Below are 26,129 nucleotides of genomic sequence, written 5' to 3'. Positions count from 1 at the left end.
GAGGATTCAGAAATCCAGGAATAACAAATTTAAAACTCTATTCCTTGCACCATTGACTCATTCACACTTTGAGAGTTGTAGCTCAGCCTGCCTCTGGGGTCCTTGTGGGTAATTGGAACATCTCTGAATATTTCCCTGGAGGTTCTGGATTTTAATACCATACCTTAAAGTATTAATTTAGCTTTCAGATCTTCTTATCTGCACCTTCCAATGTGTTGATAACCTCACATTTTATGACAGCTTGCTCCTATCCATCACTCCTTAAAATCCTTTCTTGATGACACTTGAGTTCTGCTACTTTAACACCAGGCAGCTAAGTTACCAATTGATCTTCATGTCTACACACCACCCATCTATCTACATTCCTAATGATCAATTCTGCAATAATAATGGCAGTCCCAATCCTTCCAGCAGAACCAGGGGTCACAATTTAAAACTCCAGGGAGGAAGATTCAGAACCAATGTCAGGAAGTATTTCTTCACGGAGAGGGTGGTGGATGCCTGGAATGCCCTTCCGGAGCAAGTGGTGCAGACCAGAACTGTGAAGGACTTCAAAGGGATGTGAGATAAACACTGTGGATCCATAAAGTCTAAAGGATGTGAATGAAGAGTGGGTTTGGTTCATTTCTTTGAAGATGTGCCGTTAAACATGATATATAATCAGCGGTAGAAACGCCATCAACCCAATGATGACATGCTGAAAGATAATGAATACAGTATCTAAGAAGCAAATTTTCAAATATCAGGAGTATTAGCATAAAATACCACAGTGTTTGAACCACTGAGTTTCCCTGAGGAAGCCTGGTAATTCAGGCGAAACGAGAATCTCGTCGGAATATTGTAAATTATGTTAGTGGGTTTCTGGTGAATATTGTTTAATGAATAGGACATACAATAGATATTGATTTGGTGAAAATTTATGTATCATGTATGTGATTATGAATCAGATAATGTATAAAGTTATATGAGTATATATGTATTAGGGTTTTATGTGTGAGTGGTGTGAATGGTAGTATGTATGCATGTACAGTAGTTAAGAAATGTAATGTGTTGTCTTAACTTTTTAATTAATTATAGGCATATAAGATTTCCTCACAAAGTTGGATGTATACAATCTATGTATTAAAATGTTGTATATGTAATAAAAAAGTGGCATTTTATATTGCCGAGGTTCCTCTGTAGTTGTGATTCAATCACCCATAGAGGCACATCCTCAATGTGAGAGAATATCTCATCACAAAGAGAGCAAATCCTAGCTAAAGGATAAATTCCTGCCACAATAAGGTGATGATATTCTTTCTGGTGACCATGTTCTGTCTGAGAATCAAAGGCACTGCCATCCTGCTGCTGGATTGCTATCTGCTTCATTTTCCCTTAAATTGTTTACACAAATTTAAATTACTTAGATGTATTTGGTTAATATTTGTCTGCTCTGCCAATGACTCATTAATGACCCTCGGGATCTTAAATTTTAGTCAGGATTACATTTCTCATTTTGTGTGAGGACACCATTTGCATAGAATTGCCTTACAGTTACAATGCTTGAGGTAAAAACATTTCATGAAATCCTGGGATAAGCCCAAAGTATCCCTCACTGTAAATAAACAAGGGGAAACCAGAGATCAACTGGGGCATTGCATCAAGAAGTGTGATTGGATGGACCTTATGATACTTATCATCCATCATATTTTCTTCTATGTACAACATGGGGAAAGTTTTCAAAGACACTGGCTTCTTTTACATGGTTAAACATGGAGGTATCCCACATAAACCACCAATAACCTCCAGAGAATATGCCCTTAGTTGGATAATGTATGTACATTTATAGAAAAGAGGCACTCAGGGTGAGTTGTAGCGGCATGTTCCAAAGCTATATGCATGCACTGAATTTTCTAATCATTTAAGTGACGGTGCATAGTTTTATCCACAGAGTAAGCTGATATTTAAATTCAGTGCATGTGAATATCTTGTGTTTGTAAATCAGCTGGGTTTGTGCATTGCCAATGGAGTGACGTATTGAAAATGTAACCTATGAAGATCATTTTCAAAAGGATTTACGCACTTAAAAAATTGTTGCAAATTGCTACTTTTATGCTTGTAACGCCTTTGATAATTAACTCCATAGCACTGAATTTTCAAAAGGTTTCACACACTAAATTGCTTTTATATATGCTACTTTTACCCATTTAACCCCTTTAAAAAATACTCGCCTTGCTGTACATTTGCTTACCTTACATGGATATTTTCTGATATTTTTTAGACTACATTTAGGTTTTTACCATCATGTGAATGCCATGGCCTTTGCCTTGAATGAAATTAACAAAAGCAGCTACCTACTGCCCAACATCACCTTGGGGCTCTGGATATACGACTCCTGCAATGCCCCATCCAGGTCCCTGCAAGGTACAATGTGGCAACTCACCGGAAACAAAGACCCCATTCCGAATTATGCATGCAGGGGATCATCTCCATTTGCAGCAGTGATTGGAGATAACCAGTCTCGGATGTCCATACCCATAGCTCAGCTACTGGGAGTCTATAAACAGGCACAGGTATGGATCAGTTATAACAAATTATGGAATATCCTGCTGCTCTGGCAAGTTGTAAAGAGAATATCAATGCATTGCTTGCTACCCTTAAAAAAAACAGACTAAAAATGTGGTTGTATGGGAAGTCATTATGGTTGCTATTACTTATTGTTAAGAATGAGAATGGATGGATGTACTTGAAGAGATTGATCACCTGTGTACTTAAGGACATGGTTAAGGCAAGAAAATATTTACCGTGTCCTGAGATACCCTGTAAGAAAAGTATAAAAAATAATTTGTTATCAATCTTATAAATTCTGATCAAGGGTAAGAAAAACTAATTAATGCTGTTGGTCAAATTCTTCTAGATCAGCTATGCCTCAACTGTAGCTACTCTTAGTGATAAAAGTAAATTTCCCTCTTTCCTCCGCACTGTTCCAAGTGATGATTTGCAGTCTCTGTGCATCGCCCGGTTGATCACCTTCTTTGGTTGGACATGGGTTGGAATCCTCGCTGAGAACAATGACTATGGACTGATTGGGAGTCAGATGCTAAAAGAAGAGCTGGTCAAGGCTGGGGTCTGTGTTGCCTTCTATGAAATCATCCCCTTATTTTACTCTCAAGAGAAGACACGGCGTATTGTGGAGGTGGTGAAAAAGATCACAGCCAGGGTCATTGTGGTCTTTTCCACTTCTGAGAATCTCTATCCAGTGATGCTGGCAATTGCAAAGAGTGACATATCTGGGAAAGTCTGGATTGCTTCAGATGGCTGGGCTCCTTTTCCATTATTTAATGAAAAGGATTTCTTTAAAATTCTGAAAGGAACAATTGTAATCTCTGTTCCTACAAGCAACATTCCAAGATTCAAAGAATACCTCTATAACCTTCATCCTTTAAGAGCTACAGAAGACATCTTTGTTGGGCAATTTTGGGAAGAAGCCTTTGGCTGCAGGTGGACTGACCCCAACATGGACCAGGCCACTCTTCAAGAACTAAGCAGAGAAAGGAAGCTCTGCACAGGGAAGGAAGACTTGAGGACTATTGATGATAATTTCTTTGATAAGACAATCCGGGCGTCCACTTATAACAACTATAATGCTGTATACATGGTGGCCTGTGCCCTGCATGCCATGTACGCCTGTGAACCTGGAAAAGGACCTTTCTTCAATGGGACGTGTGGTGACATCAAACACTTTGAGCCTTGGCAGGTATGGGACACTTTTTGCTTGTGATATGTGATTATAAGTATGCATGACCTGTAGAGTTCACTAAATTTCAATGAAACGCAGTATGAAGTAAATTTTTAAAAAGGCATTTAACTGCAGAAGAATGTGTACTATAGACTTTTCAGCCTAGACAGCCTTGACTTGTCTTAAATCACCAGCTACTTGTATACATAAATGAATAATTACTTATTTATTAAAATGTATTAATCACTTTGCAGATCCATACTTGATTGCCCAAGGAGATGTAAACAATTATAAATCATTAAACAATATAATACAATTCATAGCGATTAAAGAAACTATATATAAAACATTTCTTTTTGATTATCAAAGTGGATGAAAGTTGTGCGGATTCTTAAGTGGAATTCAAAAATGATTCGGGTCGATTTTTAATGGCCCACACTGTAAAAAGTGGGTTTTACACGCATGGCCTGGCCTTGCACGCGCCGCGCGCATTTTAAAACGGGCCCGGCTATGCATGTAAACCCCGGTATGTGCACAAGTGCCAGGCCTCTTCATAGGGGTGGGCTGGAGGTGGGGTCTGGGCAGGGAGGGGCAGGTCAGGGGCCAGGCCAGCACAGCGCCATTCTACGCTGCCTTGTGGAAGCACCCGCCGGCAGCCGGCCTGCGTGTACCGAATACTTCTGCACCAGAGGAGCAGTAAGTAATGAAACAAAAAAAGGGGATAGAGGTCGGGGAGGAGAGGGGAAGAGGGAGGAAGGTGAGGTAGGGACGTTCCCTCCCAATTTGATTCTTAATTAATCAAAAATTCTTCCCCCATTTTGTGCTGCCTACGTATGCAAGTGCGGATTTTAAGATCTGCCACTCATGTGTGTGCAAATATATTATTTTATAACATGTTTGCTGATGCGCACGTGTTATAAAATAGTTGCTCCCATGTTCAAGCACCAGGAACTGCGTGCATATGGACGCCTGACCGCTACTTATACTTATATATTACCATGTCAAATTGGTGCTCTGTGCAAAATGCTGCATATATAAAATTCTATAAGAAATATATTTAAACTCCCCTATTCCCCCCCGACTGCTGCAGCCTCTGAAAAAAATGCATGAATTCATGCTGTGGGGAACAGGATTACCTTGGGGCCCCACTCCAGATACTTCAAAATACTGCAGCCAGAATACTAACGGGAAAAAAGAGGAGGGACCATATAACCGAAACTCTAGCAGACTTACATAGGTTACCCATCGAATACAGGATAAAATACAAGGCCTTATGCACCATACACAAACTAATATATGATAAAGAAGCAGACTGGCTAAACACAGCCTTACGAGTACACGTTCCACAAAGAAACCTCCGCTCAGCAAACAAAGCACTACTAACAATCCCTTCAGTAAAGTCAGCAAAATTAACCCAAGTGAGAGAAAGGGCTTTATCATTGGCTGGGCCCATACTATGGAACACGATGCCCCCTGAACTCAGATTACAGAATAATCTCAAACCTTTTAAGAAAAATTTAAAAACATGGCTCTTTAAAAAAGCCTTCACTAAAGAGTGTGGAGGGTAGAGAATGAAAGTACAGAGTAATGCAGATGAGAATGAATTTACTCAATCCTACATTTAAGAAGTAATATCTCAAAGAGATAGTAACTCAATAATATACCTGGACTTGACCAACATTACTCAAATAATGATTTTATTTATGAAATTGTAACCGAACTTTATTGGCACCTGTTAGAATGTACGATATCCTAGATTTACTTACCTTAGTCTATGTGTCTATTTGTAAACCGTTGCAATGGTATATAACTTAGCGACGGTATAGAAAAGTTTTTAAATAAATAAATAATTTATAAATGTAGTCCATACAACTTGGCATTCCACAGAAAAAAAAGCCTATTGCAAAAAGGACAAAATATTGAATATGTAAGCAATGCAGAGTTTGCAGTTCATGAGCACAAAACAGTTACTCAGTTTCTCACGTCACTTGAGTACGGTACAAATGAAGAGTTTTCCCTCTCAGGTCCTCATTAAGGCCTTTTCCCTCCTTTAGGCCCCACTGAAGAACAGAAAACTTCTCCTCCTTCACCACACAACTCACAGAGATGGATGATGAGGGATGATGTATTAGGGGATCCACTCCATCCGATTGGTCTTAAATCTTTAGCTCATACCATGGAGAGACACTTGTATTCTATCTCCACACAATATCTCTGATCTCTTCAGAAACAGATTCAGGTTCTAAAACTTCAGAAATCCTCTTAATAACTCCCCCTATGGTACAATATTATACAGCACTTCTAAAACCTATCATCTCTGGTGAAAGAACTCACCTTTCACTCACTATCTCCTTCACACCTCCCATGAACCTCCCATAATAGGAAGGTTCCTAATGATGAAACATAGTAACATATCTTGTGATACATAGGCAGTAGGGGTGTGCATTCGGATTGACCGCATTAGTAAAACGCAACTCATATTTTTTTACTTAAAAAATTGATTCGACATAAACGATCAGATTTCCCACATATCGAACATAGATATGTTCGATATGTGGGAAATCGCGATTGTTGAGCCAAAATAAAAATATAAACCCCCTCACCCTCCTTAATCCCCCCCCCCCGACTTACCACAACTCCCTGGTGATGGAGCGAGGAGTGAGGACGCCATTTCTGCAATCCTTGGCGAGAAGCATGTGACGTCGGCGGCACGTCGAGTGACGCCGGCGTCACGTGATTCCCGGCAAGTTCGCGGCGGACGGCTCGTTCGGCCCAAAAAGAACTTTTGGCCAGCTTGGGGGGGCCTCCTGACCCCCCCAAGCTGGCCAAAAGTTCTTTTTGGGCCGAACGAGCCGTCCGGCGCGAACGAGCCGGGAATCACGTGGCGCCGCGTCACTCAGACGCGACGTCACGTGATTCCCGGCAAGTTCGCGCCGGACGGCTCGTTCGGCCCAAAAAGAACTTTTGGCCAGCTTGGGGGGCCTCCTGACCCCCTCAAGCTGGCCAAAAGTTCTTTTTGGGCCGAACGAGCCGTCCGGCGCGAACGAGCCGGGAATCACGTGACGCCGACGTCACGTGATTCCCGGCAAGTTCGCGCCGGACGGCTCGTTCGGCCCAAAAAGAACTTTTGGCCAGCTTGGGGGGGGCCTCCTGACCCCCTCAAGCTGGCCAAAAGTTCTTTTTGGGCCGAACGAGCCGTCCGGCGCGAACTTGCCGGGAATCACGTGACGTCGCGTCTGAGTGACGCGGCGCCACGTGATTCCCGGCTCGTTCGCGCCGGACGGCTCGTTCGGCCCAAAAAGAACTTTTGGCCAGCTTGGGGGGGTCAGGAGGCCCCCCCAAGCTGGCCAAAAGTTCTTTTTGGGCCGAACGAGCCATCCGGCGCGAACGAGCCGGGAATCACGTGACGCCGCGTCACTCGACGTGCCACCGACGTCACATGCTTCTCGCCAAGGATTGCAGAAATGACGTCCTCACTCCTCGCTCGATCACCAGGGAGTTGTGGTAAGTCTGGGGGGGGGATTAAGGAGGGTGAGGGGGTTTAAATTTTTTTTTTGCACATATGTACATATACCCAACTCATTGGATTTTTTTTATGTCCATATTGGCCGCAAGTGGGACCCCCTTTCGGACATAAAAAATATGAACATAAAATTTTGCTCTGCACATCCCTAATAGGCAGCATATACATTAGAATATATATATATATATATATGTCAGACATAACAGTAGTCACATATTGCTTGAAACAGAGTAGGTACAGTAAGTCAATCAGCTGTATATTAAGCATCAAATAAATACGGTGCCTCCATAAATAGGTGGGCAATAAGAAGTAAATATCAACACAAGAATAGTTAAGAGCTAAGTGCATAGGGCAGGTGTTCTATCTATTCCTGGGAACTCTATAGATTTGGCCTGGAGACTCGAGGCCCCAAAATTGAAAGTTACCTGGTCCATGTCGGAAGAGAAGAGGAGGAGTGTGGGACACAGGCCATATGGCTGAAAAAAGGAATAGCATCAACCCTCAAGCAGAAGAAGGAGAAAGCTGATCAGCCAGGTCCCTAAGCAGGAGGTGGAAAGTATAAAAGAACAATTGACCCCTGCACAGAGGAAGACGAAACAGCACCAGCCTGGGCCCAATGTGGGGGAAGGAAATTCAAAGAGGATTGTTGGCACCTGTTGGGGGGGGGGGGGGATAGCAGAATATGATCTAATCCCTACCCCTTGCCGATGCAGAAGAAGCAGAAGGAGATCTGTGAGCCTGGAGGAGGAAGCTTTTTCTCTGGTGGGTTCGGGATGAGGAGAGAGAATGACTGAGCATGTGTGTGAATGAGAGAGAGAATGTTTGTGTTTGGATAAGAGAGTGAAATGAGTGAGTGAGCATGTGTGAGAAGCTGTGAGTGTGTGAAAATGAGGAGTGAGTGTGTGTGAGAATGATCATTTGTGTGTGTGAAAGAGGGAATGAGAGAGAATGTATGTGTGTGTTAGTGTGTGTATGTATGAAAGAAAATGTTTGCACATACTACTGCAGCACCCGCATGCACCCCCCCTTTCTAATTCACAGTGATCTCAGGATTAATTGAAATCAGAAGCCCCAGATATGGTTCTGCCATGTGTGTAATGTGGAAGGGAGGAGTCACTCAGTTATTAAATAATAGAGATGTGAATCGTTTTCCATATCGTCTTAACGATAGAAATCGTGTGGCAGGGCAAGAAAATTGTGTTAGGCACGATTTTTTAGTTAAAAAATCGTTAAAAATCGTTTTTTCCGATTAGTGCGCACTAACGGGAGTTAGTGCGCACTAACTGAAAATGATACAATTTGACACTTTTCAGGTCAGTTAAGGTCAGTTTAGGAATGAATATGTATTCCTATTGGCTGCCCTCTTATTTATTCATGTTACCAAGCTTCCCACTGACAGTATATGGGGGATGGGAAATGGAAACAGTTGGTAGCTTGACAAAACAAGTAATGTGATCAGTTAATGTGACTAGAACTTGTGCCCTAACCCTGATACCAGGGGTATTGTGATCTTCCTGCACACAGTGCCCTATCCCTATTAATACCAGGAGTGTTGTGATCTTCCTGCACACAGTGCCCTAACCCTGGCACCAGGGGTGTTGTGATCTTCCTGCACACAGTGCCCTATCCCTATTAATACCAGGAGTGTTGTGATCTTCCTGCACACAGTGCCCTATCCCTATTAATACCAGGAGTGTTGTGATCTTCCTGCACACAGTGCCCTATCCCTATTAATACCAGGAGTGTTGTGATCTTCCTGCACACAGTGCCCTACCCCTGGCACCAGGGGTGTTGTGATCTTCCTGCACACAGTGCCCTATCCCTATTAATACCAGGAGTGTTGTGATCTTCCTGCACACAGTGCCCTATCCCTATTAATACCAGGAGTGTTGTGATCTTCCTGCACACAGTGCCCTATCCCTATTAATACCAGGAGTGTTGTGATCTTCCTGCACACAGTGCCCTAACCCTGGCACCAGGGGTGTTGTGATCTTCCTGCACACAGTGCCCTAACCCTGGCACCAGGGGTGTTGTGATCTTCCTGCACACAGTGCCCTATCCCTATTAATACCAGGAGTGTTGTGATCTTCCTGCACACAGTGCCCTATCCCTATTAATACCAGGAGTGTTGTGATCTTCCTGCACACAGTGCCCTATCCCTATTAATACCAGGAGTGTTGTGATCTTCCTGCACACAGTGCCCTAACCCTGGCACCAGGGGTGTTGTGATCTTCCTGCACACAGTGCCCCATCCCTATTAATACCAGGATTGTTGTGATCTTCCTGCACACAGTGCCCTAACCCTGGCACCAGGGGTGTTGTGATCTTCCTGCACACAGTGCCCTATCCCTATTAATACCAGGAGTGTTGTGATCTTCCTGCACACAGTGCCCTATCCCTATTAATACCAGGAGTGTTGTGATCTTCCTGCACACAGTGCCCTAACCCTGGCACCAGGGGTGTTGTGATCTTCCTGCACACAGTGCCCTATCCCTATTAATACCAGGAGTGTTGTGATCTTCCTGCACACAGTGCCCTAACCCTGGCACCAGGGGTGTTGTGATCTTCCTGCACACAGTGCCCTATCCCTATTAATACCAGGAGTATTGTGATCTTCCTGCACACAGTGCCCTAACCCTGGCACCAGGGGTGTTGTGATCTTCCTGCACACAGTGCCCTATCCCTATTAATATCAGGAGTGTTGTGATCTTCCTGCACACAGTGCCCTAACCCTGGCACCAGGGGTGTTGTGATCTTCATGTACACAGTGCCCTATCCCTATTAATGCCAGGAGTGTTGTGATCTTCCTGCACACAGTGCCCTATCCCTATTACCAGGGGTGTTGTGATCTTCCTGCACACAGTGCCCTATTCCTGATACCGGGGGTGTTGGGATCTTCTTGCACACATCCCGGTATCAGGGATAGGGCACTGCGTGCAGGAAGATCACAACACTCCTGGTATTAATAGGGATAGGGCACTGCATGCAGGAAGATCACAACACCCCTGGTTTCAGGGATAGGCACTGTGTGCAGGAAGATCACAATACCCCGGAGGAGTGAGGGTCAGGCAGCTCCCCCCTGTCTGTGAAGCCAGCCTCTCACTAGTAATGCAGGGAGGGAGCTGTCTCAGACTTCACCATCCTCCCCCCCCCCCCCCCCCTCACCCACACACCATTCACTAGCTGGGACATGGGGGGAAGTCAGGAGTGAGGGTCAGGTAGCTCCCCCCTGTCTGTGAAGCCAGCCTCTCACTAGTAATGCAGGGAGGGAGCTGTCTCAGACTTCACCATCCCCCCCCCCCCCCCCCTCACCCACACACCATTCACTAGCTGGGACATGGGGAAAGTCAGGAGTGAGGGTCAGGCAGCTCCCCCCTGTCTGTGAAGCCAGCCTCTCACTAGTAATGCAGGGAGGGAGCTGTCTCAGACTTCACCATCCTCCCCCCCCCCCTCACCCACACACCATTCACTAGCCTGGACATGGGGGAAGTCAGGAGTGAGGGTCAGGCAGCGCCCCCCTGTCTGTGAAGCCAGCCTCTCACTAGTAATGCAGGGAGGGAGCTGTCTCAGACTTCACCATCCTCCCCCCCCCCCCCCCCTCACCCACACACCATTCACTAGCTGGGACATGGGGGAAGTCAGGAGTGAGGGTCAGGCAGCTCCCCCCTGTCTGTGAAGCCAGCCTCTCACTAGTAATGCAGGGAGGGAGCTGTCTCAGACTTCACCATCCTCTCCCCCCCCCCCCTCACCCACACACCATTCACTAGCTGGGACATGGGGAAAGTCAGGAGTGAGGGTCAGGCAGCTCCCCCCTGTCTGTGAAGCCAGCCTCTCACTAGTAATGCAGGGAGGGAGCTGTCTCAGACTTCACCATCCTCTCCCCCCCCTCACCCACACACCATTCACTAGCTGGGACATGGGGAAAGTCAGGAGTGAGGGTCAGGCAGCTCCCCCCTGTCTGTGAAGCCAGCCTCTCACTAGTAATGCAGGGAGGGAGCTGTCTCAGACTTCACCATCCTCCCCCCCCTCACCCACACACCATTCACTAGCTGGGACATGGGGGAAGTCAGGAGTGAGGGTCAGGCAGCTCCCCCCTGTCTGTGAAGCCAGCCTCTCACTAGTAATGCAGGGAGGGAGCTGTCTCAGACTTCACCATCCTCTCCCCCCCCCCCTCACCCACACACCATTCACTAGCTGGGACATGGGGAAAGTCAGGAGTGAGGGTCAGGCAGCTCCCCCCTGTTTGTGAAGCCAGCCTCTCACTAGTAATGCAGGGAGGGAGCTGTCTCAGACTGGTATCAGGGATAGGGCACTGAGTGCAGGAAGATCACAACACCCCTGGTATCAGGAATAGGGCACAGTTTCTAGTCATATTGACTGATCACATTACTTTTTTTGTCAACTACCAACAGTTTTCATTTCCCATCCCCCCAACCATCACTTCAGTTGGAACCTTGGTAACATCAATAGATAAGAGGGCAGCCAGCCAATAGGAATACATATTCATTCCTAACTGACCTTTACTGACCTGGATAGTGTCAATAATTTGTATCATTTTCTGTTAGTGTTCCTGAGTTTCCATTTCCATTTCCCATCCCCCCAACCATCACCTCAGTGGGAACCTGGTTAACATCAATAGATAAGAGGGCAGCCAGCCAATAGGAACACATATTCATTCCTAACTGACCTTTACTGACCTGGAAAGTGTCAATTTGTATCATTTTCAGTTAGTGCGCACTAACTCGAGTTAGTGCGCACCAGCTCGAGTTAGTGCGCACTAACTCCTGTTAGTGCGCACTAACACGATTTAACGATTTTTAACGATAAATCGTTAGAATTTCTATTGTATCGTGTTCTATAACGATTTAAGACGATATTACAATTATCGGACGATAATTTTAATAGTTAAAAAACGATTCACATCCCTATTAAATAATGAGAAAGCTAATCAGAAAAGCCAATCCTTGCAGTTTTTTCTCTATCCTAGGTAGTCTTCTCTGGCTCTCATGTCCTTTGTGATAGTTTAGCACAGTTTAGGGACCAGGCAATAGAAGTCCCTGTTATTAGGTTTGGTGAGCGTGGCCTGGGCAATGGATGGGATGATGAATGGAGAGTTTCATCCGGAGCACATAGAATCACCTGATTTCTATAAAGTGAGCACATTGGCAGCTTGTCTGCTATGCCTGTTCATTTTTTAATATAAAAATATACCTGTAGAATTCCGAAACACACTTCCAAAATGCTTTGTGGATAAGCTCTTTACCATGCGGCTAAAAAGATAAATGTGGTGAAAAATATGCAGACTCAGCAAATCCATCACAAGTTCTGGGCAGAGATCTGACCAGCTCTTTGAAAATGACCCCAATTATGTTTTCCAAAACTTTTCCTTCTTTTTGTTGAAATAGTGCACTGATTTTTAGGAAAATTCTAGGCTTCTCTCTCTTTGCATGTTGTGATAAATTTTATTGCATAAATATAAAGTTTATCCAAATCATTTACTATACACCAGCTTTAGAGGTACAAGAGCCTTTTCCAGTCAATCTGACAAAAGGCATCACAACCTGCATTGAATCCAGTTTGTCCAGGATATATGAGATGAGTGAGGGGTAGATTTTATAAATTTACGCGCGTGCATACTTTTGTTAGTGCACCAGGCGCGAACAAAAGTACGCTGGATTTTATAAGATACGCGCGCAAGGGGGTGCACATTTGCGCAACCTGCACGCGCCGAGCCCGGCGCGTGCTGCCTGTTCCCTCCGATGCCGCTCCAAAATCGGAGCAGCCTCGGAGGGAACTTTCCTTCCACCTCCCCTCACCTTCCCCTCCCTTCCCCTCCCTAACCCCCCCCCAGCCCTATATAAACCCCCACCCCTTACCTTTGTTGGCAGATTTAAGCCAAAGCGTCTCACACCAAGTGTGCAGTAACTGGAATGGGAAGTCTGTAGTGAGTTAAGTGGATTCAGCAATGAGGGAACGCGTTGCCAGGTCGTCCATAGGCAGGGCCAGCCGGCTTAAGTATCGTGGAGTGATGATGTCATCCGGAAGTATGACATGTTATAAAATTGGGCGTACATTTGTGCACGCTGGGTTGCGTGCACAAATGTATGCCATGCACGTACATTTTAAAATCTGCCCCTATTGTTGTAACATACTTAGTTCTGCTTGAAAGTAATTGTGCCATGATGGCCAAGCATTGAGAAGAAATGTATTAGCACTCACGCCATAGGACTGCACAGTTTGCATTTGAGCAGTATTTGGTGAATAAAATGCGAAGCTTAGGAGTGGGTGACGAGGTGGTGGCCTGGATTGCAAACTGGTTGACGGACAGAAGACAATGTGTAATGGTAAATGGAACCTACTCTGAAGAGAGAGCGGTGTTAAACGGAGTGCCACAAGGATCGGTGTTGGGACAGGTCCTGTTCAATATCTATGTGAGTGACACAGTGGATGAGATAGAAGGTAAGGTTTGTCTTTTTCAGATGACATTAAGATCTGCACCAGAGTGGACATGCCAGAAGGAGTGGAGAGAATGAGACAGGATTTAAGGAAGCTGGAAGAGTGGTCAAAGATATGGCAGCTGAGATTTAATGCCAAGAAGTGCAGAGTCATGCATATGGGGTGTGGTAATCCGAAAGAACTGTATTCGAAGGGGGGTGAAAGGCTGATGGGCATGGAGCAGGAGAGAGCCCTTGGGGTGATTGTGACTAACGATCTGAAGTCACAGAATCAATGTGACAAGGCGATAACTAAAGCCAGAAGAATGCTGGGTTGCATAGAGAGAGGAATATTGAGTAAGAAAAGGGAAGAGATTATCCCTTTCTACAGGTCTCTGGTGAGGCCTCACCTGGAGTACTGTGCTCAGTTCTGGAGACCATATCTCTGTAGGGACCGGGACAGGATGGAGGTGGTCCAGAGAAGGGCGACCAAAAATGTGGATGGTCTTCATCGAATGACTTATGAGGAGAGATTGAAGAATCTAAATATGTACATCCTGGAGGAAAGGAGGAGCAGAGATGATATGGTACAGACTTTCAGATACTTGAAGGGTTTTAATGATCCAAAGACAACGACAAACCTTTTCCGTTAGAAAAAAATCAGCAGAACCAGGGGTCACGATTTGAAGCTCCAGGGAGGAAGACTCAGAACCAATGTCAAGAAGTACTTCTTCACGGAGAGGGTGGTGAATGCCTGGAACACACTTCCGGAGGAAGTGGTGAAGACTAAATCTGTGAAGGACTTCAAAGGGGCGTGGGATAAACACTGTGGATCCATAAAGTCTAGAGGATGTGAATGAGGAGAGGGTGGCTTGTGGGAATGATGGCTAGTACCTGGAGATAATACTCTTATTCAATAAACATACACACGGTTAATGCAACTCCAACATTGCTCTATGCTTCAACGGCAAGAGGAAATGTGGAAAAAAAATGGATTTGCATTCACAAAATAGCGGGGAGTAGGTTGCTTGTTACGCCGGTTACTACCCCAAACCAAATAAGCCTGATACTTTACTTTCAGTGCATATCCATCATAGCTCTCTGCTTCAATGGCAGGGGGGAATGAATGAAAAGATGATTTATATTCAGACCACCAAGGACTGAATTTCATAGTCTGGGTAAATAAATAAGCATGAATTACATAGTCTGGGTAAACAAATAAGCATGGGTGTAGCTTGCTTGTTACAGCGATTACTACCCCAAATCAATTAAACCTGATACTTCAATGCATATTCAGCGTAGCTCTCAGCTTTAACTACAGGGGGAATGAAGAAAAGAGGATGTATATTCAGACAACAACCAACAATGACTGAATTGCACAGGCTGGGTAAACAAATAAGCGTGGGAGTAGCTTGCTTATGGAGGCAGTTACTATGCCTAACCAATTAAGCTCGATACTTCACTTAGATGCAGCTCCAGCACTGCTCTCTACATTAATGGCGGGGGTGGAAGGGAATTGGAACCAAAAGGTTACTAAGGGCCAAAGAGTAACAGTTAAGGATGAGAAAAAAACAAGTGTGAAAGCTTGTTGGGCAGACTGATGGGCTGTTTGGTCTTCTTCTGCCGTCATTTCTATGTTTCTATGTTTATTTATATAAGGGTCACATGATTGTTTGTTTGTGCCACTTTTATTAACATTAAGTTGTTTGTTTATTTTAATTTTATTTTCTGTGAATGATTAATAAAGATTTCTGTTTAATTAATACCATATCAACAACACTAGTGCTCTTTTATCTTGGGTATATTTCAACTATGCATTTAGCCTATCAAGAAGATCAGCAGCCTGAGTCAACAGCCTGGTTAGCTCAGAATGAAGTGGATTAATTGTAGTTAGTGCTACTGAAGAGATATTTTAAGCCACATTCTAGGTGTGTGGACTTCAGTGATTATCAGAATACTCTATATTTGAGTAGTAAGCCTGTTTCTCAGCTAGAAATGCATTACAAATTCTGGATATAGCTGTCAAGGCTGACAACAGCTGTAGACCCATGAAATCAGGCTGTCACTGTATAAAATCAATGCAAGCATGTCTCCTTTTCTCCACACAGCTCCTGCATTATGTATGGAAGGTGCGATTCCAGAACACTATGGGCCGGGAGATTTTCTTTGACAAAAATGGAAACCCTCCGGCTGTTTATGAGATTTATAACAGTTACCTGAGTGCAAGTGGCTCCTTTGCCAGTGTAAAAATTGGCCAATATGACTCTGGAGCTGCCAGCGGCTGGGACATCAAAATCAACACCAGTGCCATTACGTGGAGTGAAGACTATGCACAGGTTAGATGATCCCCCTGTCTTCATAAAAACTGATTAACAAGGTGCTCAGAAGTAGTGATGGGAGGAATCTTCTTTGATCTGATTAAAGTCCAATTTCAGAAACATTAATATTTGACCTGGATCTTTTCAATCAATTAAATTCAGCTTCAGATTCCCTTGTATCTGACTCTGATTTATTCCTCATTAATTAGAAGCAGACTGGGAACTTTAGCTCAGTAGCAGAGTCACCACCCCAGAATCCAGGGCTCACCAGTCTGTGTCTAGGGAAGGCTTCTATGGGAGAAACATTGCAATAATCTAAACTAATTTTTATTTATTTTCCTCTCTGCATTATACTTCAGAGTGGATTACTTTTAGGTATTGTAGATATTTCTTTAGCCCCATATGGCTTATAATTTATGGAAGTCATTTACTAAGCAACTTCCTGCTGCTTTGTAAATCCTGCAGTATTTTCCCCGGCAGTAAAATACTGTTGGGAAAAATACTTTTGTATTACTTGGTCCCAAAATGTCACACAAAGGTGTCCCCAAGAATTTGGGAGCTGGCATATCTGAAAGGGGCAGATCAGCTCATACAAACACCCTCCCAGATGTGTAAATATCTCTGGGATCTCTATACACCTCCTGTTGCCCATGAAGGCAGCCGATAAGTAATTAAAAACATATTTAAAGGTTTAATCCTCTGGGCACTAGGGATGTGCAGAGCAAAATTTTATGTTCATATTTTTTATGTCCGAAAGGGGGTCCCACTTGCGGCCAATATGGACATAAAAAAAATCCAATGAGTTGGGTATATGTACATATGTGCAAAAAAAAAATTTAAACCCCCTCACCCTCCTTAATCCCCCCCCCAGACTTACCACAACTCCCTGGTGATCGAGCGAGGAGTGAGGACGTCATTTCTGCAATCCTTGGCGAGAAGCATGTGACGTCGGTGGCACGTCGAGTGACGCGGCGTCACGTGATTCCCGGCTCGTTCGCGCCGGACGGCTCGTTCGGCCCAAAAAGAACTTTTGGCCAGCTTGGGGGGGCCTCCTGACGCGACGTCACGTGATTCCCGGCAAGTTCGCGCCGGACGGCTCGTTTGGCCCAAAAAGAACTTTTGGCCAGCTTGGGGGGGCCTCCTGACCCACTCAAGCTGGCCAAAAGTTCTTTTTGGGCCGAACGAGCCGTCCGGCGCGAAAGAGCCGGGAATCACGTGACGCCGGCGTCACTCGATGTACCGCCGACGTCACATGCTTCTCGCCAAGGATTGCAGAAATGGCGTCCTCACTCCTCGCTCCATCACCAGGGAGTTGTGGTAAGTCGGGGGGGGGGGGATTAAGGAGGGTGAGGGGGTTTATATTTTTATTTTGGCTCAACAATCGCGATTTCCCACATATCGAACATATCTATGTTCGATATGTGGGAAATCCGATCGTTTATGTCGAATCAATTTTTTAAGTAAAAAAAAAATATGAGTTGCGTTTTACTAATGCGGTCAATCCGAATGCACACCCCTACTGGGCACAAGCCCTGCCTAACCCTAACACTTTGACTTAAAAATCATCCCCTCTCCCCCCCACCCCCCCACCCCCACCCTTGGAAGCAGGCTCTCCATCCAAGCCCATCATCTGGATCTTACCTGGACTATGATAGAAGTACTGATGGTGTATTAGGTGTCCAGAGTGCCTCCTAAGCTCTGTAGACATTTTTCAAAATAGTCCGGGCTGCTCCTATCAAGTGAATTTCATAATACCGCTGATGAATACTGAACAGGATTTCCAACGGGCTCCATATTTTCAGGACAGGTTCATCCAGTCCTGGTTTTACTCCCCTGCACGCAGGTATTTACCTGAAGACTGGAGGATAGCAAATGTAACCCCAATATTTAAAAAGGGCTCCAGGGGCGATCCGGGAAACTACAGACCGGTTAGCCTGACTTCAGTGCCAGGAAAAATAGTGGAAAGTGTTTCTAAACATCAAAATCAAGGAACATATAGAAAGACATGGTTTAATGGAACAAAGTCAGCATGGCTTTACCCAGGGCAAGTCTTGCCTCACAAATCTGCTTCACTTTTTTGAAGGAGTTAATAAACATATGGATAAAGGTGAACCGGTAGATGTAGTATACTTGGATTTTCAGAAGGCGTTTGACAAAGTTCCTCATGAGAGGCTTCTAGGAAAAGTAAAAAGTCATGGTGTAGATGGCGATGTCCTTTCGTGGATTGCAAACTGGCTAAAAGACAGGAAACAGAGAGTAGGATTAAATGAACAATTTTCTCAGTGGAAGGGAGTGGGCAGTGGAGTGCCTCAGGGATCAGTATTGGGACCCTTACTTTTCAATATATTTATAAATGATCTGGAAAGAAATATGATGAGTGAGATAATCAAATTTGCAGATGATACAAACTTGTTTAGAGTAGTTAAATCACAAGCAGATTGTGATAAATTGCAGGAAGACCTTGTGTGACTGGAAAATTGGGCATCAAAATGGCAGATGAAATTTAATGTGGATAAGTGCAAGGTGATGCATATAGGGAAAAATAACCCATGCTATAGTTACACAATGCTAGGTTCCATATTAGGTGCTACAACCCAAGAAAGAGATCTAGGCGTCATAGTGGATAACACATTGAAATTGTCGGTTCATTGTGCTGCAGCAGCCAAAAAAGCAAACAGAATGTTGGGAATTATTAGAAAGGGAAGGGTGAATAAAACGGAAAATGTCATACTGCCTCTGTGTATCGCTCCATGGTGAGACCGCACCTTGAATACTGTTTATAATTCTGGTCGCCACATCTCAAAAAAGATATAATTGCGATGGAGAAGGTACAGAGAAGGGCTACCAAAATAATAAGGGGAAAAGAACAGCTCCCCTATGAGGAAAGACTAAAGTGGTTAGAACTTTTCAGCTTGGAGAAGAGACGGCTGAGGGGGGATATGATAGAGGTGTTTAAAATCATGTGAGGTCTAGAATGGGTAGATGTGAATTGCTTATTTACTCTTTCGGATAATAGAAAGACTATGGGGCACACCATGAAGTTAGCATGTGGCACATTTAAAACTAATCGGAGAAAGTTATTTTTTACTCAACGCACAATTAAACTCTGGAATTTGTTGCCAGAGGATGTTATTAGTGCAGTTAGTGTAGCTGTGTTTAAAAAAGGATTGGATAAGTTCTTGGAGGAGAAGTCCATTACCTGCTATTAATTAAGTTGACTTAGAAAATAGCCACTGCTATTACTAGCAACAGTAACATGGAATAGACTTAGTTTTTTGGTGCTTGCCAGGTTCTTATGGCCTGGATTGGCCACTGTTGGAAACAGGATGCTGGGCTTGATGGACCCTTGGTCTTAGCCAGTATGGCATGTTCTTATGTTCTTATCTTTGCTCCTTGCAGTCTGTCAGATAGTTTGGAAATAAGAGGCAAAGAATAACGGTCCTTTATGGTAATCTCGTTCAGGCCTCTGTAATCATGGAATAATAATAACAATATTATTATTATATATTATAATATTATATATATTATATTATAATATTATATATTATAATTATATATTATATAATATTATATAATATAATATATAATATTATATAATATAATATAATATTATAATATTATATATTATAATATAATAATAATAATAATAATAATAATAATCATGGAATAATAATAACAATAAATAATAACAATAATGGAATGTAAACACGAATCAACCAACCTCAAACCCTCTCTCACTAATTCCTGCTGAATATTTATCATACTATTACCATTCACAACTGTGTCATATTTATTCATTTGATTACCTATGTACCGTTTCATAGTCTTATTTTTTCACTTGCTATTCTAATGTATCAATAGGCTGAAATGTAAATATTGTGCTGTTCAATTTCTCCCCTTCCATCCCAAGTTTATTTTCCTTGTTTTTTGTAACTTTCCCTCTCCCTTTTTCTGATTCACTGTATTTAAAGTTTAAGGTTCTTATTGAAAATATTGTTTTTTACGTTACGTTATGCTTTACACTCCTTGTTATTTGTAAACCGGGTTGATGTGATGCCTATCATGAAACTCGGTATAACAAAAACAATAAATAAATAAATAAATAATAAATAATCAGTACATGGTTGTAGCGTCCCATCTTTCTTTTCCACAAAGAAGAAATCGGTGCGAGCTGGGTACTTGGAGGGTCTTATGAATCCTTTCTGGAGATTCTCTTGAATGTATTCCGACATAGCTTTATTCTCGGTAATTGAGAGAGGCGAAACCTTCATTTTGGTGGTTCCATATTCAGCTTTAAATTAATGGTGCATTCAAAAGTTCTGTGTGGTTTAAGACATCTGCTGCTTTCTTTGAAAATACATCCTGGAATGATGCATATTGAGGCGGTAAACCAGGCAGTGAAGGAGTGGTTGGCATGCAGGATTACTGAGGGTGCCGTCATTTTTGGCCACAAAGAAAAAGCCGGCTCCTGCAGCTGACATTGACGGGTGAATGAACTCCCTCTCCAAGTTCTCCTAAATGTATTTGGCCATGGCCTTGGTCTCGGGAAGAGATAGGGGGTACACCCTTCCCCGCGGAGGGATGGTCCCAGGGAGCAAGTTGATAGCGCAGTCAATCTGGCAATGTTCTGGCAAGATTTCCACGTACTTCTTGGAGAATTCATCGGCGTAGCTGGCATACTGTGAAGGTAAACACAAGGAAGCGGAAGCAAGAGGCACAGAGAAAGAGCATGTAACTGGGAGAAGGCACTGTTTGCGGCATTGAGGGCCCCATTTGGTCAGCTGAAGCATCTCCCAATTGATCGTGGGAGAATGCCGTTGAAGACATGGCAACCCGAGGACAATCAGTTGGACGGCCCTTTCAATCACATGAAACGTTAGTTCTTCGACATGCCTCCATACAATGTTTCAAAAAATTGATTAATCACTCCAAAGATAAAGACAAAAGAGAGTTTTTTTCACCATTGGTGTATGTTATACACATAAAGAAAAGGATGGAGGAGGATCGTTTATGATTATAACACGGTACATCACCCAGATGGGGGTATGATAAGAATATATGAAACTTTCCTTCTTTACATAAAAAAAATTTTTGCTTGGAAAAATATCCTATTTGGAGTGATTAAACAATTTTTTGAAACACTGTATGGGGTCACCCGATATTGGGGTATATATTTGATAACCTATTGTGTAAAAAAAGGTTTTTGAAGTTACAAGAGGTGATTGTTTTTGGATTTCATAGTTGTCATATCCACAAATGCCAGACATAGGGATAAGATAGATGTCAACAAAGGACTGGGGCTATGGAGAAGAAAGGGGTGAGCTTAACCAGAAGTAAACATTGATTGACTGAGATGGGAGTTCAAAAAGGAAAAATAAAGTTATATGTTTACATACCAGCCTAAAAAGAAGACAGGCCTGTTTATTAGAGACAAGAGAGGGAACACATCGAGGTAGATTTTAAAAAAGTACACTCGTGCGTATTTTTGTTCACACACCCGGTGCAAACAAGAGTACGCCGGATTTTAATAGATATGCGCGTAGCCGCGCAAATCTTTTAAAATCCAGGGTCGGCGCGCGCAAGCCTGCGCAAAATCGGCAGCCTGAGCACGCCGAGCCGCGCAGCTTGCCTCTGTTCCCTCCACCCCCCCCCCGCACCTTCCCCTTCCTTCTCCTACCTAATCCACCCCCCCGAGGCAGGCGTAACTCGCGCACACCGGTGGGCTGCTGTCGCGCCATCACCCGACCTGGGGGCTTGTCCGGAGGCCTTGGCCACATCCATGGAACAGCCCTGGGCCGGCACCAAGCCCCCTGACAAGCTCCCCGGAATGCCCCCGAACGTATCGCCGCTCCCAACATACCCCCCTAGCAAAGCCCCGGGACTTACTCGCGTCCCGGGGCTTGCGCGCACCGCTGAGCCTATTCAATATAGGCTCTGCACGTGCAGGGGGAGCTTGGGGCAGATTTTCAGGGGGCTTGTCAGGGTGGGTTTTAATCACTTTTAGTTCTGGTTAGATGCCCCAACTGGAAGGAGGGTGTTCCTCTTTACTGCCCCTCCCCCTTGTGAGAAACATTCCATGGTACCCGAGTATAAACATCCTAAAACATCAGATTGCAATACTCAGCCAATGAAAGCGGGAGGGTTGCCACACACAAAGTAGGGAGATTAATCTTGAAGCTCTTTTTCTATGCAACATTTCACCATCCTGTACTATTGAAGCCTGACAAATATTTGATGTTTCTAGCATAAGCCCTCTTTCCTCCAGCACATCCATTTTGCATGTCTTAAGCCCCTCGTTGTAGAGTTTATCATTTTAGTAGTCCTTTTCTCTGCTGCTTCCATCCCCTCAGATCTCTTTTCCAGTCTTTTTATTTTCACACTTTCTAGTGTGTGTCTAATCTTATACACCACTCTTATCTGAAATAGAGAGACTCTTAGTACATTATTAATAGACAAATTTGCTCTGTCCCCCTCCACATTTCTCTCTGTTAAGGCTCCTGTCTCTATCTGCAGTGAGAGCTGTGGTCCTGGGTTCCGGAAGGCCATTCTGGAAGGGCAACCTGCCTGCTGCTTTGACTGCATCCCCTGCTCCAAAGAAGAGTTTAGTAACCAAACCGGTGAGTGCTATGACGGCCACTCAGTAGTGAGCATATTTAGAAGGATGGAAGGTTGGTATTAGAGGATACAATGGCTCTGTGTAGGTCAGTTTAATGGACAAAAGCATTACAGGGTACACAGTTAGTTCTGAGCAAATGTTTAGAGACAAACATGTTCCAGCATATATATTAAAATCTTAAAAAGTAGATTTCCTAGTGAAGAATTGCCTTCTGTTTTATTTATTTGAAAAAAATAGTAATTACATTTGCAAGCCAACATTAATGGCCGGGTACAAGAAACATACATAATAAAAACAAAGATATCTTCTAATTGATATCAATAAGTCAAAAGATTGTATCACATACAAACATTGGCCTTACTCAAACTTAGTTAAAGCACCAACTTAGTAGAAGCATAGACAACATTATCAAAAGACTTCATGTATAAAAACCCTGATGTTAAATGGAAGTCTGAAGGAAGGTGTTATTCCTTAATTACTAACCGGAAATTAATCCCTCTTCATCACCAAAAGCTTGCCTGAAGAATAAGGTTTACACTATCTTTCTGTAATTTGAAAGCATTAAAACATACTTATATCCCCTGTGATGTTTTCCTGAGTTGAAGTCCCTCAGTGGTTCGTAGATCTTAAGTAATTCATGGTGTGACATCTTCAAGAAGAGACCTATGATGACCTGGAAGCTAACAATCTATATCTAACATATGCATGGGGTTATCTTTCTGTTGGAGGGGGGCTGACTGGTGTGCATGGATACACTGGTAGCCACCAGGGAGCAATATCTATCATCTGACGCACATACGATGCAAAACAGCACATCCCTAGGAAACACAGTGACAGTGACCAACAGAGTAAAGGGGCCTGGAAGGGTACATGAGAGAGTACGTCAGCAGACTTGCAAATATGTGCTGGGTTCAATCGTAATTATTACCTATTGAATTTTCAATGGGTGTCAGCAGGTAACCATAATAACAGTTTTTTTAAAATGGTTGAACAGAAGATAACACAACCTTGAAAGTATTCTGACTTTCATGAGACTGGTGAGGGAAGAAATATTTCAAGCCATATTTATATGAAACGCTATGGTAAAAAGTCTCATGTTCAAGAATAATGTGTTCATTTAGACTTTATTGTATGGATGTCACCAGGCTGGAAAATAAGGCTTTTTTATTTGCCAAGGTTTAATTTAATTTTTTGATTTACAAACTCCATTTCAATTTCGAAATGACTACTGAAGGCAGGATTCAAAATAGCAAAGCCTCCACAAGCAAGTTATATTGAAAACACTACAGCATCAATACAATCATAAAAAATTATACAGAAAACAATAATGACTCTAAAATCACGGTACATCGATATGTCTTGCAGTTCAACAAGATGATAGATATATAGAAAATGGGAAAAGTTAAAGAATCTCTAAAGGTGAATGATACCCCCATTCTGATTTCCCTCAAAGCCACATCTGGAATTTCTTCTTCCTGCAGATGCCACAGAGTGCATGAAGTGCCCCGATGACCAATGGCCCACTAAGAGACAAGATGGATGCCAGAAGAAGTCCATCGAATTTCTGTCCTATCAAGAACCCTTGGGTACGGTTCTGGCTGTTATCTCTGTGCTTGGTGCCCTGATGCCATCTGCTATCCTTGTTGTTTTCATCCAAAACCGCCACACCCCAGTTGTAAAAGCAAACAACCGTGAACTCAGCTACCTCCTGTTATTAGCCCTCATTCTGTCCTTTGGGTGCTCATTAGTGTTCATAGGCCATCCCACAACTCTGACCTGCATGGTGCGACACATGACATTTGGCATTGCATTTGCGATCTGCATCTCTTGCCTGCTGGCCAAGACCATCATGGTGGTCATAGCCTTCAAGGCTACCAAGCCAACCAGCAACCTAAAGTTATGGGTGGGACCACGACTGCCCAACATCCTAGTATTAGCCTGCAGTCTGGTCCAGGTCCTCATCTGTGTTTCTTGGCAGGTCGTAGCTCCCCCATTTTACCAAATGAGTATGAAATCCCAAATGGGAAAGATAGTCCTTGAATGCAATGAAGGGTCATTGGTTGCATTCTGCCTCATGCTGGGATACATGGGCTTGTTGTCTACTATCAGCTTCATTGTAGCGTTTTTAGCTAGAAAGTTGCCCGACAGCTTTAATGAGTCTAAGTTCATCACCTTTAGCATGCTTATATTCATTGCTGTCTGGCTCTCTTTCATTCCTGCTTATCTTAGCACAACAGGGAAATACACAGTGGCTGTGGAAATATTTGCAATTTTGTCCTCCAGTGCTGGGTTGCTGGGTTGTATATTCTTCCCCAAATGTTATATCATCCTAATCAGACCAGACATGAACACCAAGGAATTCCTAATGGGAAAAGCCACAGGGAGCCTCAAGAAAATAATGTAATTGCCTTGTAACATATTGGTTAATAAATATCAGAATTTAAATGATGTAATCCTTTTTCTGAAAATACTTTTGCTTGAAGCAGTAGCCCTAGAAAATAAGAAAAGAACTTGGTTGACAGCAGATCTAAAAAAATCACCCCTCGTAAAGTTGAACATTAGAACTTACAATTAATATCATCTCCTCCAATCTAGTGCTGCCAGAGATTGCAAACACTTCACTGAAAATTTATAAGCATGATGGCATCTCTGAAAGATAAATCTTATCCAAACCCTGTGTGCGCTGGATTACATCCTGATGATCATTTGATCCATCTTCACATCCAGTTCTCTCTCTGATCCTGTAAACCAGAGTTTACCAAACCTCTCATGGTGACCCTGCAGCCCGTTGGGGTTTCAAAATATCCGCCAGGACCAGCGAAGAGGGAACCGGCCGCATCACTAACTCCCGGCCGCAGCACAGACTCCACGCCGCGGCGAGAGTGAGCCAACCAGACGGCCCCAAACCACCAGGACGACGCCGAGAGCGACCGACCACCGAAGGACGCCGTGAACTCACTGGGCGAGCTGAGAAGGATCGATGGAGGGACCCGTGGCCTCGCGATCAGCGCCCTCCCATTGGGGGTAAGGCCTCAAGCGTCCCGTTCCTGCTGAACAGCGCTAGCCGCCGATCCGCCCCCCTCTCTAGCTCCGCCCCCGTGAGGCTGAGAGCAGGGAAAGGCCTTTAAAGCCTCCTGCTAGGCACAGGCGCCCTCCCTTTGATCGCCATCGCGGGCCATCTCGCCGGTCACTGACCTCCGCCCCAGACGCCGCCAGGACAAGCGAAGAGGGAACCGGCCGCATCGCTAACTCCCGGCCGCAGCACAGACTCCACACCGCGGCGAGAGTGAGCCAACCAGACGGCCCCAAACCACCCGGACGACGCCGAGACCGCCCAACCACCGAAGGACACTGTGAACTCACCGGGCGAGCAGAGAAGGATCGACGGAGGGACCCGTGGCCGCGCGATCGGCGCCATCCCGTCGGGGGTAAGGCCTCAAGCGTCCCGCTCCCGCTGAACCGCGCTAGCCGCTGATCCGCACCCCTCTCTAGCTCCGCCCCCGTGAGGCGGAGAGCAGGG

General features: G+C 44.1%; 1 protein-coding gene across 1 annotated transcript; it reads left to right on the top strand.

Annotated features, from left to right (window-relative positions):
* Window positions 1–2,294: 2,294 nt before the first annotated feature.
* On the top strand, window positions 2,295–25,013 carry LOC115081141 (extracellular calcium-sensing receptor-like). Its single transcript, XM_029585648.1, has 5 exons — window positions 2,295–2,552; window positions 2,897–3,736; window positions 15,784–16,011; window positions 22,487–22,610; window positions 24,091–25,013. Exons 1-5 carry the CDS (start codon window positions 2,295–2,297, stop codon window positions 25,011–25,013), a joined length of 2,373 nt encoding a protein of 790 aa, XP_029441508.1.
* Window positions 25,014–26,129: the final 1,116 nt, after the last annotated feature.

This window comes from Rhinatrema bivittatum, chromosome 19, assembly GCF_901001135.1.
Source record: "Rhinatrema bivittatum chromosome 19, aRhiBiv1.1, whole genome shotgun sequence".
NCBI classification, from domain to species: Eukaryota; Metazoa; Chordata; class Amphibia; order Gymnophiona; family Rhinatrematidae; genus Rhinatrema; species Rhinatrema bivittatum.
This window is presented reverse-complemented; position numbering and strand designations above follow the sequence as displayed.